Source organism: Silene latifolia, chromosome 6, assembly GCF_048544455.1.
Source record: "Silene latifolia isolate original U9 population chromosome 6, ASM4854445v1, whole genome shotgun sequence".
NCBI lineage: Eukaryota > Viridiplantae > Streptophyta > Magnoliopsida > Caryophyllales > Caryophyllaceae > Silene > Silene latifolia.
In genome coordinates this window covers 120,878,418-120,893,210 of record NC_133531.1, presented here as the reverse complement: position 1 = coordinate 120,893,210, position 14,793 = coordinate 120,878,418, and the positions used below count along the sequence as shown (strand labels likewise).

At 32.8% G+C, this 14,793-nt stretch overlaps 1 protein-coding gene across 1 annotated transcript; it reads right to left on the bottom strand.

The window, feature by feature from the left end:
• Positions 1-10,791: 10,791 nt before the first annotated feature.
• LOC141587176 (haloacid dehalogenase-like hydrolase domain-containing protein Sgpp) lies at positions 10,792-13,893 on the bottom strand. Its single transcript, XM_074408617.1, has 5 exons — positions 13,605-13,893; positions 12,331-12,445; positions 11,704-11,855; positions 11,356-11,617; positions 10,792-11,204 (listed from the first exon to the last, which is right to left on the bottom strand). Exons 1-5 carry the CDS (start codon positions 13,640-13,642, stop codon positions 11,016-11,018), a joined length of 756 nt encoding a protein of 251 aa, XP_074264718.1. The 5' UTR covers positions 13,643-13,893; the 3' UTR covers positions 10,792-11,015.
• Positions 13,894-14,793: the final 900 nt, after the last annotated feature.

The window sequence follows — 14,793 nt, the reverse complement described above, 5'->3', positions numbered from 1 at the left end:
CACTTTCCACAACGGAGAATACCCAACAACAACGGCTTTTAACCGTGGTGAATACTTTAGACAACGGTTTCACTAAATAAGCAAACCGTTGTAAATACCTTCTACAACGGCCGCTTTAACAACGTCCGCTTTTTTATTTTACAACGGTTTTTACCCGTTGTTATAGGTTGTATCTGTAGTAGTGCAGTTATTTCTAATATCTTATTTCAAATGTAAATAATTACTTATGTCGACGAAGGGTCCCGAAATCATACCTTATTCTTATATACAAAGTAAGAGTGTATCTACAAAGTAATGAAATATTTCTCCCATTTCTCACTTTTGTGTATGTAAGAGTATAGGACGGGATCTGAGGTTCTTATATTTCCCATTTCTTTTACGCATAACAGGCTATTTATAGCCAAGGAAACTTGCCCATTAAGACATATTCAACATAGCGAAGTGCAAAAGTCATACTTTATTTACTCAAGCAACTTCAAATGGAAAGCCACGTAGAAAAAGTGGTAAAAGAATGATGAATCATATTCATCTAAAAGGGACGTGTGTCCATAGGCCTATTTGACTAATTATGGTCAAATCTCTCATACAAACATCTTTCCGATATTAACTATATTTCCGTATTAGCGGAGAATAGAAAAATATGTCATAAGGGTTATTTAATAAAATAATATATACTCGCACCCTTAATCCTTCATTTATCATAATCATATCGGCCTATTATTAATGAAAAGAGACTTATTACGGAGTCAAGACTCCTCCAGCCTAAGTCCATTTTTGTGTACATAGTATAAGAAATCCGGGTCTGAGACCCATCTCGACCTTTGCCGGATAACATAATTAACGTTCATATGGGGCCATACTTTCCCCTCCCCTCTTTGTTTATATGGGGTCATACTCCCCCCTCCCCTTCTGCCACGTACACAGGACAAAATAATGTCGTCTCATTTCAATAATTGTATCCCGAATGCTATAATTGACCAATGATGCATTATAACGACAGTACCCTTATAACTTTATAAGATGGTAAATAATATAACATGTGGGCAGTATAACAATCATAAGATGAAATTAACAATAAAACTAATATAACATGTTATTTCTACTATCTTATTTTAAATGTAGACAATTACTTATATCGACGAAGGGTTCCGAAATCATACCTTATTTGTAGAGAGAATTAGTGGTATTAATGAAATTTTATAACCCACTTATCGCTTTCTTATTGGTATACGTATTCGAGAAAGATGATATATAAACTCGTAAAATGTTATCAAAATAGTAATGCAAAGCTTCCTATTTATAGTAAGTGGAAACTTAGCCTTGAAGAATTCTATTTGGATAACATTTTCCTACTGAATTCCACGTAACTTAGTACAAAATACATGGCATGCAAAGCTTTCAAACTACATGCCATAAGGCACGTTGCTTTTAGTGCCAAATCATAGTTCCGTCTTGTTATCTTATGTACCCGTCTTTTCGATATTAACTATATTTTCGTATTAGCGGATAATATAAAAAATATCATAAGGGTTAATTAATAATATATATTCTCACCCTTAATCCTTGTGCCCATATCAAAGGGGAAGAAAAATAGCAGATTAGAGGGAGTATTGTTTTTCGAGATATTACAGGTTGGGTGTCCCCGTTCGGGGTCATCTTCATTTATGTTATTTACGTTTAATCCCCTAAATCCTATATAAGGGGTGTTGAATCCGTCGTTTAATTAGGACAAAACTTTCATACGCTTTATTTCAGTTTTCCGAATAAAATGTTGATTTAATTTAGCTTTCTTTGTTGTTCTAAAACAATTTCCATTTAACATTTCCAAGTTATAATTCAAGTTTCTTTGCAGGTTATTATTCAAGTTTCATTTCCATTTGTTATGGTAATTTAATTTCTAGTATTGTTTCGTTAATTCATTTTCTATTTTCATTGTTGGTTAGTTCGTTAATTCATCATTTGTTAATCGTTACTCCGCCTATTTCATTATTTCGTTATTGTCATTATCATCATGTTTTCTATATCATATGTTATTAGCTTAGTTTTCAATATGTGTGAGTAGTTCATTAGTCTAGGAATTGAGGGAGCCATGCATAAATAGTATTTGTAATTGTTGAAATAGGATGCTATAATATCGATTAAACGTTTCTATCACATGCTTGTTTTGTTTTGTTAGTCTTTGATTATTGATCACAATCTTAGATTAAATTTGTTAATTCACTTTTAAAAGTCGAGAGGCATGAAATTGAATTAGATTAAACATGTTTTATTAGACCGATCTAGTAATACCGAGAGCTCGCTAGAACCCGTTCTATGGTTGACAATAAGGCCGAAAGGTGGTTGCCAATAGACCTGAACAATTATCGTTATATTATCAATTCCTTATTTGACATGAGTATTACGGAATTACTTTTTCACATACGAACTTTACTCTTTCACATACACATTGTCATTATTTTTCCATCTAATACCCTTCTAACCTCCAACCTAATCAAATTTACTCTTACTTCTACCGTTTACCTAATACCTAGTTTAATTGTTCAAAAATCTTCAACAATGTATTTTAATTCACTAATCAATGTAGTTTATTTGTTTATCAAATATTGTTAATATTATTCGTTGCAATTTTTTTAATTACCAAAAACTTTTTTATTTGTTAATCTTAATTGTTAAAATTAGGGTTTATAGGATAATTGTTTTTGGGGTAGTGGTGGTGGTGCGACCGAGAAAAGGGTGTGTGGCGATGCACGGTGGCTATGCGCGAGATCTATGCGTCGTAGTACGGTGGTGGAGCTCGAGTGGTCTTGTCAATTGGTCGATATGAGAGAATTCACAGTGATGACAACCATGACAATAATAGCGCTCTAAAAGTTAAACATTCGGTATTCATATGGCAAAAATGAACAACATTTTATAAGGGCTTTGCTGCTAGTTGGCGGCTCCAATGGCGGTTGTCAACGAATCTCCTTGCAATTGGGTTGATAATTGCATTGAAATAAAAAAGTTGATAGTAGATATGGATAATGACCGCCTCAAGTCATTAACTTTCAATTCTTTATTTACAGTATGGCACTTCTTAATTTCTTACACTTTTTTTGTACGCAAGTTTTCGTATAAAGGTATGAAATACTCACTTCTCATGGATGTATTTGTGTGATAATAGTGTGATTGAATTAGAATAATAGCTAATTGCTTTAAGAAAAGGGGAGGGAGTGGGTGATTGCTTCATCGGTTGAGCTGTATCGGGTTTTGAGTGTGGGAGATGAGAAAAAAAAATGACAAGGGTAATATCGTAAAAATCGTATGTGAAAGAGTCAATTTCGTATGTGAAAAAGCACAATTTTTTACATAATTGCATGGGTGACCCGACTCCCTTAGAGTGTTTTGTTATTATTGATCTCTTTCATTATTTTACTAACTATATTTTGTGCCCGTGCGTTGCACGGTTTCTAAATAATGTTTTATTTTTAACTGAGGTGGTAGAATATGTTCTTGAAAGTAAAAAGGGTAAAATTTGCTATCGTAAAGTAATTAATGACTTTGAAAATAAGTGTAGTCGACATTGTGAATTAATTTCAGTTAGTCTCTCTAATTTCAATTAGTCTTTTGTACGATTGTGTTATATACTGCTCCGTATTATACGGTCTTCATTGGCATATTATGAAATCTTTATTGTCATCTTAGATATGTATGATCGTGTTTGGCAGTATGTGGCTTTAATTTATATAGGTTGTGCCCTAATTATAATCAGCAAGTCTCAATTGTGACGATGTTTTGTCTTAACTAAACACATGAGTAGTACTTGACCCGTCGCAAGTTTGTGATGGATATACCCGTTATAAATTAGAATATGTGAATTATAATATGATAAGGATTCCTATATGTCAAACTTCACCCGTGTAAAAAAAAGCAATTAGTGAAGAACTTATACAAACATCTGGCACACACCGCTGCTTCTATAGTCTTGCACACACCGCCGCTTCCATAGTTATAGTTACAAATCAAACATTGAGGATAAAAATAAAATAAAACGTAAAGAGCATATTATATATTAAAAAACGATATATTTGATTATCGCATAATCATCTACATTATTATCAATGTTACTATACATAAACTACACAATATATGAACAATATAGTGAATCATGCAACAATTAAAGAAACAAAACAAAGAAACGAATATGAAGTAGAAAGAAAAGATTAGGATGAAAATATTAGTAGGTCTTTTTCAATGAAGAATCCAAATATATATACATATATATATATATATATATATACATATATATATATACATATATATATATATACATATATATATATATATACATATATATATATATATACATATATATATATATATACATATATATATATATATTGGAGGGAAGGGGTGGCTACTAACTACAATTCGTTTTTAATAAGGGTATAACTCATCTTATGATTAAATAATAGATTCTAAAATTGAAACTTTATAACTTCAATAATCAGTTTGAATTGCTGCCTGGCTGGAAGCCTTGAAGTAATCACGGGGAAATTAGTGCAAGCCCTTCTGTTGAATAATTTGAGTATAAATTTTGAATTTAGTTACAGACACAACTTCGAATGTGAACAAAATGAATTCTTCCCAGTTTCCTTGGTACCCAACTACCCACGGTTGTTCCGCAAATTGTAAATGTTTACAGTAATGTCAACATAATTGTGCTGCAAAAAAAAAAAAAAGATTAATATCAACATTATTATAATAAGTTGTACAATGAAACTGCAAACAATCACAAACAATAAGATGATAAAAAATTTCAGAAACTTAAGATAAAAATATTTAGCAGCAAAAAAATAAAATTTAAAAAGTGTTGATGATAAGAAAGATTTGAGAGGGGATGATAAGATCGTTGTTGACTATTTATAACAATATGTTATGGTGACTACTATGGATATTGGTAACTTAATTCATACATTAATATATTATCTTTTATGTTATCTTTTAAAGTTAAGATTTATTTTTGGTATATATTAATATGATACTTTTCTTTTTAGATTAAGATTAATATTTACAATTTCTGTTTTTTTCTAAGACTAATATTATTATTTTAATTAAAGTGCTTCAAAAAACTTGGAGTCTCTAGAATTGCCTGAAAAAAGCCTCTTTTATATATATACTAGATTTAATGCCCGTGCGATGCACGGGCCTGTTTGTAAAATTCTATTTTTTATAATGTACAAATACAAAAAGTACTGCTTTTTAACCTTTTCATGCATGTTCGATGCAGAGAGTCGCTGTTCACGAAAGAGAAGTAGATAAACATCCTCTTTCGATAAAATACATTAATTACTTGTCTCTTTATACTTGTTCTGTAAATCCATGTCGTAAGGCAGGGCCTCAATCCTTATTAGATAGTACTCACTCCATTTATCCTTTAATGTAATGGTGAGTACTTAGATAATCGTATTTTTTCTGGTGCGACCTACTCTTTGGTGATATAAAGTACAATCACCTTGTATATATACTTCCTTGCCTCTGAGATTTGGTACATGTTTGTCGAGACTTTTGATTCTCACATATAGCCATTTACTAACACAGTATGAATGACATATCTTCCATTTAAGTTAAAATTTGTATCCATGTGAACAGGGGCGGCCGGAAGAGTTGAAGACCCTGTTCCAAATTTCATTTTGAGGCCCTAAGTATCATATTTATGATTTTAAAAAAAAAATCATTTGCACTTGGTTTTCATCCCAATGATTAGTTTTCGTTTGTTTTATTTCCTTTCATAAAATAGAGTACACACAAATTATTATCTAAGACAGAGGGGGTATTATATGTACTTCATTCATTCCACTTTTATTGTTTTTTCTTCATGGGTAATTTACAAAAAGCGTAAAAATAACAATTTTACCCTTTGACTTAAGGAGATTGAGGAATAAGTTAATTCTTATGGAGGGATATATTTAAAGAACAAAGAGGACAATAAAAAGTGAGATAAAAGGAGTATCTATTTACATGGTTTGAGCAAAATAATCATTTTCTCTTAATATAATGTCAAAATGGCTAAAATTTAAAATTTGACAAAGAGAAAGTACATGATTGGGGAAAAGAAGAGCAACAACATGTTAGAAGAGCAATAGCGTAAATATATTAGACAATGGCCCACGTAAATAATAAGTATGTCGGGCCCACAAACAAACTAAGTGGTAAAAAAATGTATTCTCCAAGATTCGAGCGCACGATTCTCATGCTTGGTGATAGAAACTCTACCACTGAGTCATATGTTACATCTAAAATAATAGTTGCATATTTAACTAAAGACTTAATTAATTAGGCCCTTCTCTCTGTTGGGCCCCGATTCTAGGAACCGAATTGAACACCCAAAGGGCCGCCCCTGCATGTGAAACCTGGAGCTCAAGAGGGCTATGTCCTGGCCAATAATTTTGAATTCTTTTGTAATCTTGTTTGTATAACGTCAATAATTCTAATACGTCCTTCATTAACTGAGTTCGTGTAGCGTGAATAGAAGATTTCTAACTCGTGATTTACAATTTAAAACATACAAAGTTGTAAATTAGGATAATATTTTTGTTAATTGAATTCATTGTACATAAAAAAAACAAAGAGACTATCTCGTGATATATTAAAACCGAATCATTTACCATCTCAGAAAATAAGAAGTCATACTAGCTCATTATTAATCGATGAATATATTACTATTAACAAAGAGTTAATTCTCCCTGTTCTTTATTTTGCTTGCCAACAAAGTAATCTTCTATTCTTGTTATATTTTGTTTTAAGTATGGAGTTAGAACTCATGGATGTTTAATGTTTTTTGGTTCAATTCGGGAATGAGAAATAATCATGCTTAAATTTACGGGCGAATAAAAATGTTGAAATTCCAAAGGTATAACTCTCCTACAGTCTTACACTCTTACTCATGGAGTCATAGTGCAACTCGACTCAAATAAATATTTATGGCCAATCCGTAACTTATAAGCTTACGATTCGATTCTTCTAAAACATTAAACGATGCTAATAATATGAATCACTATATTATTAACTACTTAATTTATCATAAAAATCACTTAATTTATACGTAAAACTCGAATTAGTTTTTTTGTTAGAGAGACATTTGGTAGAGAAGTGGTGATTTAATTTAGAAAGCAATATTGTACAAATAGAAACCAAAAGTAATGTGCTACCCATTGTATTACGTATAAATAACAATCGAGTTCTCATCATATTCACAGTGTAATATCTTTATGCTAGATTTTTTAGGGTTTCGGTTATTTTTACCGCTAACACTCGTACCATAGGGGCGAATTTGGCCGGTCGCTAAATTACCTGGTTCTTGTATGGTCTATTTTGAGACGATTTCATAATAGTGACACTATATTTGTAGGATCAATGAAGAAGACGTATTCCTTAACACTATATTTATGATACAAATTAAACTCTTAAAAGACATATATACTCGAGTATTATTATGTGAGCTTCTATCCATATCATGGTTTATATATACTCCCATAAAGAATCCTAACTAAAATCATATACGGAGTACTCTAGTTCATGGCACGCAGAGTATGTATGCACCTAGAAAATCAAAACTGAAATTGGACATTTAATATTAGTAATTAAAAATTGGACAGTTTTATAATAATTGGACTCTCTGCAATCGCTCGAAAAAACAATCATCTTACTTTGTAAATGTCAACTACAAACGACGACACCAAGGAAAGATAACCTCTTAGGACGATTCTTATATTTCGGCAACGTAATTACTGTGTTTGCTCATTCTGTTCTGATCACCACCTTTTATCAAAGAAAAATAAAATCAAATAAAGTGAATAAAAAAATATTACCATGCATGGATCCGCTTGAAAAAAAAGGAAGAGAAAACTAATAATACCATTTACTATTTAAACCATCAAAATAATTACCTTTTTTAGCATTTGCTGTTAGTAGATCATCCATAATCATAACTGCGAAAAAAAAAGCAAACATTAGTATAACTTGACTAAAGCTAATAATATTGTGCAATTAAACGTAAGATGCCAAAAAACAAATTTCTACTTCATATTATGAAGTCTTATAATAAATCTATCATATATAAGCCATCAGAAATTATGGTAAGAAATAATGCTAAAAACTTAGGATTTGACGAAAGCCTTTCAAGCTATTTATAGTTTTATGGGCGCTTGTATTGTAGAAGTCCTTGTTCTAATCAAACGCAGAATTGGACAATTGTAATTGCATTACAATAGTAAACACGACTCAAAATATTATCTCCAAGAATTTTTATCTTTTGACATTATGCTCTATTTTTTAATCTTAATAATATATTTAAATAAGTGAAGTAGTCCGTAAAAGTTGGACTCTCTGTAGTTGCTCGAAAAAAGCTTCCTTTATTAATATAGATAGATAGATAGATATTGATTGATTAAACCAAACATCAATCGTAACCGACCTTGATAAAATTCGCTCCATGACAACTTGTTTAGCAACTTCCGTCTCCTTGTGTTCGACCCCTATTACTTTACTACATTCATTTGTTAGCCAAGTCTATGGTATTTTTGTTATCTATTCGATAGCCTATCAAATTCAAGCTAAAACGATAATAAAATAGACGAAAGAGATGAAGGATAAATAGGAGTGATAGCGAAAGGCTTTGTCATTCGATAATAGATTGATTAAAAATCAACCTATACCATAAAACGAAAATCAAAGATTTTCAATTTACCAAGTAGTAATCATAAAAGAAAGGGCATCAACAAGACAATAATAAATAAAAACTCAAGAAAAAACTCTTCTAAAACCTGAACGAAATAACAGTAAAAAAACTCTAACCGGAAACAAATAGATCAAGAGATTTTACAGATCTATAGTGTTCCTTTAAAAAATTTCAACCTTTTCTTACTGTGCCAGATCAATAAAATTAATGATGGACAACATCAACATTATAAAAAGCAGGGATCGAAAAACTAAAACGGGTATTACGAGAGGATTAAACCTGGTATACCTTCTCCCATACCACTTTTCCCATTTATCATTTCAAAAACAAATCCTTTATTATAGATTTCAACAGAAATCCTTTATTATAGATTCAACAGAAATCCAAAAGGATAAAAGGTCCAAATATAATATCATAAACTTACCTTCAATATCAACAAAGATGTGGTAAAGTCCATCAAATTGAAGATAAATTCTTGAAATATTGCTCTTTGATCTTTGAATTAAATCTTCTCTAACTAAGGCAAGTGACTAAAAAGAACTCTCCTAGGTTAAGATGGAGAGTAAATTAAAGTCGAGTCTTTGAGAAAGTAAAAATCAAGAAAGAAAACTGAAAAAAATTTCAATTAAAAGACTAAAAAAGACAAAATCTAGATAATTATGAAGAAATGAATCTGAAAAAGAGAGTGGAATGCTATAGGGAAGGAGATGAGGATTTTTTTTTTTTCTAGATCTCCTTCCAAATTTCTGGAGAAAAGAGAGAGTTCCTCTCTTTTCTTTCTCTCACATTATGCGTTTAAAAAGCCTTGATAATTTCTTGATGTTAGTTGGGTTTCAAGTGGTTTTGGGATTCCTAATACCCCTTTGTTTGTATAGACCGGTTTTTATTTCTATAAAAGTTCATTGTTGTCAAAAAAAAAAAAAAAATAGGGAAATGAGCTTATATATAGCTAAATAGAAGATGAAAATAAAGACAATAAATTAGCAAAGTTACTAAACTACCCTTGTTGATACTTTCGGTGTGTATCATTACCGGCCTCTTGAAATAATCCTTGTTGAAATAATCCTTGTTTTCAAGGATCAAAGACAAGTTATATTTGAAGAATAGTTCCAGCCGAAATAAAAACCTTCCTCTTATGTGTGCATTTATAACTTGTATCCTCAATAACCCTCCTGGATCAAAGACATAGTTGATTGTCTTCGTAAGTCTGTTGTGCAAGATTGTTGCCTTCATATTGATATGCTAGCAGGTCCTTCATCTCTATCTGACTGAAAGTTGCAGCAAGCAATAGTGAGCAAACATCCATTCACTATAATTTACTTGATTTTGCAATCTGACATTTAGTTGGCTGTAGCATTATATTCCACAGAATGCCGCTCTTCCAGTAGTTTGTTCCGTATTCAATCATTAGGCTAAAACCCAACATTTCATTATTATAACATTCTCGTTTGAAAATTCAGTTTCTACATCACGACGAACTATAAACAAGGAATCATTTGACACGTATAATTTCGTTACCAGCTCATACGCAATTACAATATGGTCACCTTCGCAATTAGTCGATGGCCGTGAATGAAATGATCATCTTGGATTTCATTGACATCCGACAAAGGCTCAAAATCATCTTGAAGTGAGGTAAGTTGAGCAGTTTTCGCAGCTTGAGCAATTTCTTTGATGAAGACTGGAAGTGGAAATTCATCCAACGCCTTACTTGAGCAATTTCATTGGTGATTCATACTAATGCCAACATTGGCAGGGTTATATATGAAGAGAAAATACAAGCTCAACTGCTTATTTTCAAAATCCCAACTGTTGAAATGATCCGTTGATCACGTATCTAACAGGGTTTTGAAAAACAGAGCCGAGACTAACACCAAGGAATTGTACTTGTATCGTCAGATGCCTCTACCCAATCCAAGTAGCATAATCTCACTATGCCCAATTAATTGAAATGCAAATATGAGTATGTACTGTATTTTGTTTTAACAGTAAATTCAAATTCTCATATACACTCGGATTATAGTAGCCAAAGAATAAGAATCCGACATCATTCTATAAATTCAAGATTTGCATTTTCTTGTGGGACTTGATCAGGGTATCCTTCTTATTTAACACCAAAAATGTGCAGATGTATCTGCTACAAAATATCAATTGCTTTCGACATATTCAAATTTATGTTTCTGAATTAAATGAGTGGATTAATTGGTCTCACATTGTTTAAGTGTGTTATACAGTGACAAATCTTCCAAATCTGACGGACGAATCATAGATTGAGCATATCGCCGTATCATCTCAGCTACACCTGAGTTTTAATCCCACCTTGCCTTTCAAGCTCCTCCAAAGCATCCCATAGTTTCGGATCCTCGTAGTTCTTTATAAGGAAGGTTGGTTTCGCTTCCATCAAGAAGTCCTCGGGATTTCTGGTACTTAATCCAATAACTGGCATTCCGGCTGCCACTCCCGCTTTAATCCCAGAAGGAGAATCCTACAAATCAAGACCAAAATTATCTGTAAGATATAGGAGTATTAGACAACACAAATGATGATTAAAACTAATGTTTATTTACAAATGTCCTTTCATGAGTAGTTGATTATCAGATAGATAGTGAATGGATTAACGACGTTAGTTGACCAACCTCGAAGATGAAGGTATGCTCTTTTGATGCCCCAATTGCTTCCAGACCCTTCAAATAAGGTTCAGGGTGTGGCTTAGCATGTTCACACTCACTTCCAATGATAATAGCCTGGAAGAACTCGGTGAGTCCGAGCATTGAAATCATGAGTTCGGCATTAGCTCTCGGCGCGTTTGTAACAGCCGCCCTTTTTAAGCCATGATCTTTAACCCATTTCACTAATTTGTGGAGACCATCCACGGGCTTAAGCTGTTCTTTGACCAATCTATGATTTAAGACGTTGCATAACACGGGTCAGCCATTGAATTTTTTGAATTTCAAGAGATAAGAATGGAGAAGATATAGACTTACCTCCTGAAATAGGTTTCTTTATCATCTGTAAACTTCAAACCTCTCTCGAAATCATCAGGGAAGAGTGCCCTAGCAATATCATCATTATGTTTTCCAGCTATGTTCTTAATGAAGAATTCCTCGTCGATTGGGACACCACCATTGAAGCCTATCTGATCAGGGGAAGACGATCTAATTTTTTATATTACCAAACAACTAAAGGTGTTGCATATTCTATGCATTCTCAGAATTATGGCAAAATCAAGATAAAAAAACGGCATCACCCAAGTGCCTGAGAAGCTCCCACCAGCTGTGAGGTAAGTGGTCTGATGCACGCAACATTACCCATGTGTTTAAAACATAAAGAGTCGTCTTTGAGAGACCCATATACAAATTCGTTTATGATTTGCATCGACAGACTGCCAAGATGTTTCATCATAATCCAAAAATCAAGTCTTTGGATCCACTGGGAATGGAGTCAATCAAAAGGACATGAGTGGAGGACCATATGTACTACTCTCTCCGTCACACTCATATGTTTACCTTTGATTAAAATTTCTCACACACAGAATAAAAAAGGTAAACAAATGAATGAAACAATATGAGTAAGGTAATAAAGAAGATGATCAAGTACAAACGCGGGTGTACCTCTAGAAGCATTTCCCGGAAAGCATAATGATGGAGAGGATCTGAATCACACAAGGTCCCATCTACATCAAATAAGATAGCTTCAACTGGAGCAAGTTTGAGCAGAGCATTTTTGCTGCTTGCACAAAACCAACAAAATCAACTTAAAATTTGTAATAATTTACACATATTTACAAGGACAGGCAACTTGACAAGGGTTGAATACTTCTCAATTATCATCATAGTGAAAGCATTCAACTATCTCTACGATCATAGTATAACTGATTTCAATGGATGGTGAAGAGTAAAGACTACAAGAGGGAAGCCATATGAACATATAGATCACCAAGACGATAAATGAAGAGCCATCTCATATGTATACCAAGTTACAGACTCTTGCAGCAATTAACATACCAGATGTGCCAATGAATGGCCAATATGGCTGATTATTTTGAGACTGAGTGTAAGAGACATCGGTTTTGCTGAATTAGTAGGAAAAATAGGAAAAGAAAGAAAATAAGATGACATTACAATGAATAATAACAAATGGCGGAAGTAAAGAGCTACTGCCTACAAAATTGTTACACCCCATGATTAACTGTGATAAAGCCTCAGCACATATGTTCTACAGCATTGACAAACTACATAACTACATTGTCATAAATTATCCTTCCTTACTCAGTGTGTGTTTGGTTGTTTTCCTTATTCACTAGATGGTGAAGAGTAAAGACTACAAGAAAGAAGTCATAAATACATCATCAAGACTGATAAATCAAAGACGCTCATATGCAGAGACGTCTTTTTTTCCGAATGTATTCATGTACACCACAAAGTTACAGACTTTTGCAACAGTTAACATAGCAGAGCTGCCAATGAATTGCCAAATTACCGTAGGCTACATCTCTCACACACTCTACAACAAACATTATGATTTCACTACAATAGCTCACCTTACAGATGAGTCAAACATTAAATATATACATTTTTCCGAATGAGGTTCCATCCCAAAACTAATTCACGACGAGTTGCCCACTAGACTACATAGGACAACTAGCTTACTCATAACAAATGAGCCTAGTTCAAGCAAAGGTCAAATGAACCAATACCCAAATTACAAGATACCATAATCTATAAATAGTTGATGCCAGATCATTAACTTAACAAAATAAGGAAAGAAAATACATAGAAACCAACTATAATTGAGAAATTGGGCGATGATTAAGACAAAACCAGATGAAAATATAAAACCAAAGATGCATCGAAACAACAGAAAAAGAAAGAGGAAGAAATTATACGAATCAGATGAACAAGTATCAACGGAGGACGTTGTCATGGTGATTAACCCAATAACCAAAACAATACTGAATTCTTGATCCGATTAGCTGATTGAAAATGTATTATGGGAGATGGAATCTCTGGATTGAAGAAAATGTATTCAAACAAGGGAAAATATTGGCGTTTGAATGTTTGATGGTGTGTTGTTGGGTATATTCTCAAGACATCAAATGATTTGTTCTCTTTTTTTCTCGATGAATAACCAACGCTTTTAAGCCAGGTGCATACCGCTGCCTTACTAATACAGTGTATGGCTGCCCTTAATCACGAATTCTGCATAAGACGGGCATATTCATTTTAAATAAGGCTATGTCAGGTGCCTACAGATAAATGAGACAAGACTATATATCTAATTATTGACCTGAAGTCAATTGAAGTTATGAATATTGGACAAGAAAATTGTACAGTTTGCATTTTGAGTCATCATCATGTGCATATAGAGAGTAAGTTCATCATTGCATATTAGTTAGGATATGTTATTTAGAACTTAGAGTTCATATCATATGCATGCACATGTTTTATAATATAATTTGGAATGGATACATCAAGTTATGTAATCATCAGGGGGAGTAAACACGTGTTATACTCTTTTTCCTTATCTATGGTTTTGTCCCACCTGGGTTTTCCACGGAAAGGTTTTAACGAGCGCAAAATATTATCACGTGTGTTTGAAGATTATTGTACTCTTTTCCTTTCTAGCATTTTTCCCATATGGTTTTTCTAGTAAAGTTTTTAACGAGACATCTTTTTCAGTGATGGACATCCAAAGGGGAGTGTTATGAAATATTATTATATGGATATTATATAGATGTCCATATCTTAGAATACTCTATAATATATTATCTTATAGAAACTTTTTCTCACTGTATTGTATACATATACCCTTCATAATGGAATAAGAATACGCTTTTCTCTCTAATATCTTCTCTAACTTTTCTCTACAACCCTCTCATCTCTTTATTTCACAACAACTCCAACATTTAGGGAATGACGAAAAACATAACGCACTAGTTAGGAGGCTAGAGACCTAGGAAACAGAAAAGGTTGCTAGGGATAGAGGGTGCCCAAAACAGACATGCCTGAGAGTGATACATCACGATATGAGATTTCTCGGGTTTGATGAGGGAATGGTGACGGAGAGGGCACAAT

Coding starts and splice junctions, on each gene's coding strand:
- LOC141587176 (XM_074408617.1), bottom strand. CDS start 13,642: ATGACAACGTCCTCCGTTGATACTTGTTCATCTGATTC. Junction 11,856..12,330: donor TCCGGGAAATGCTTCTAGAG/GTACACCCGCGT, acceptor TCCCCTGATCAG/ATAGGCTTCAATGGTGGTGT. Junction 11,618..11,703: donor AAAGAAACCTATTTCAGGAG/GTAAGTCTATAT, acceptor CTTAAATCATAG/ATTGGTCAAAGAACAGCTTA.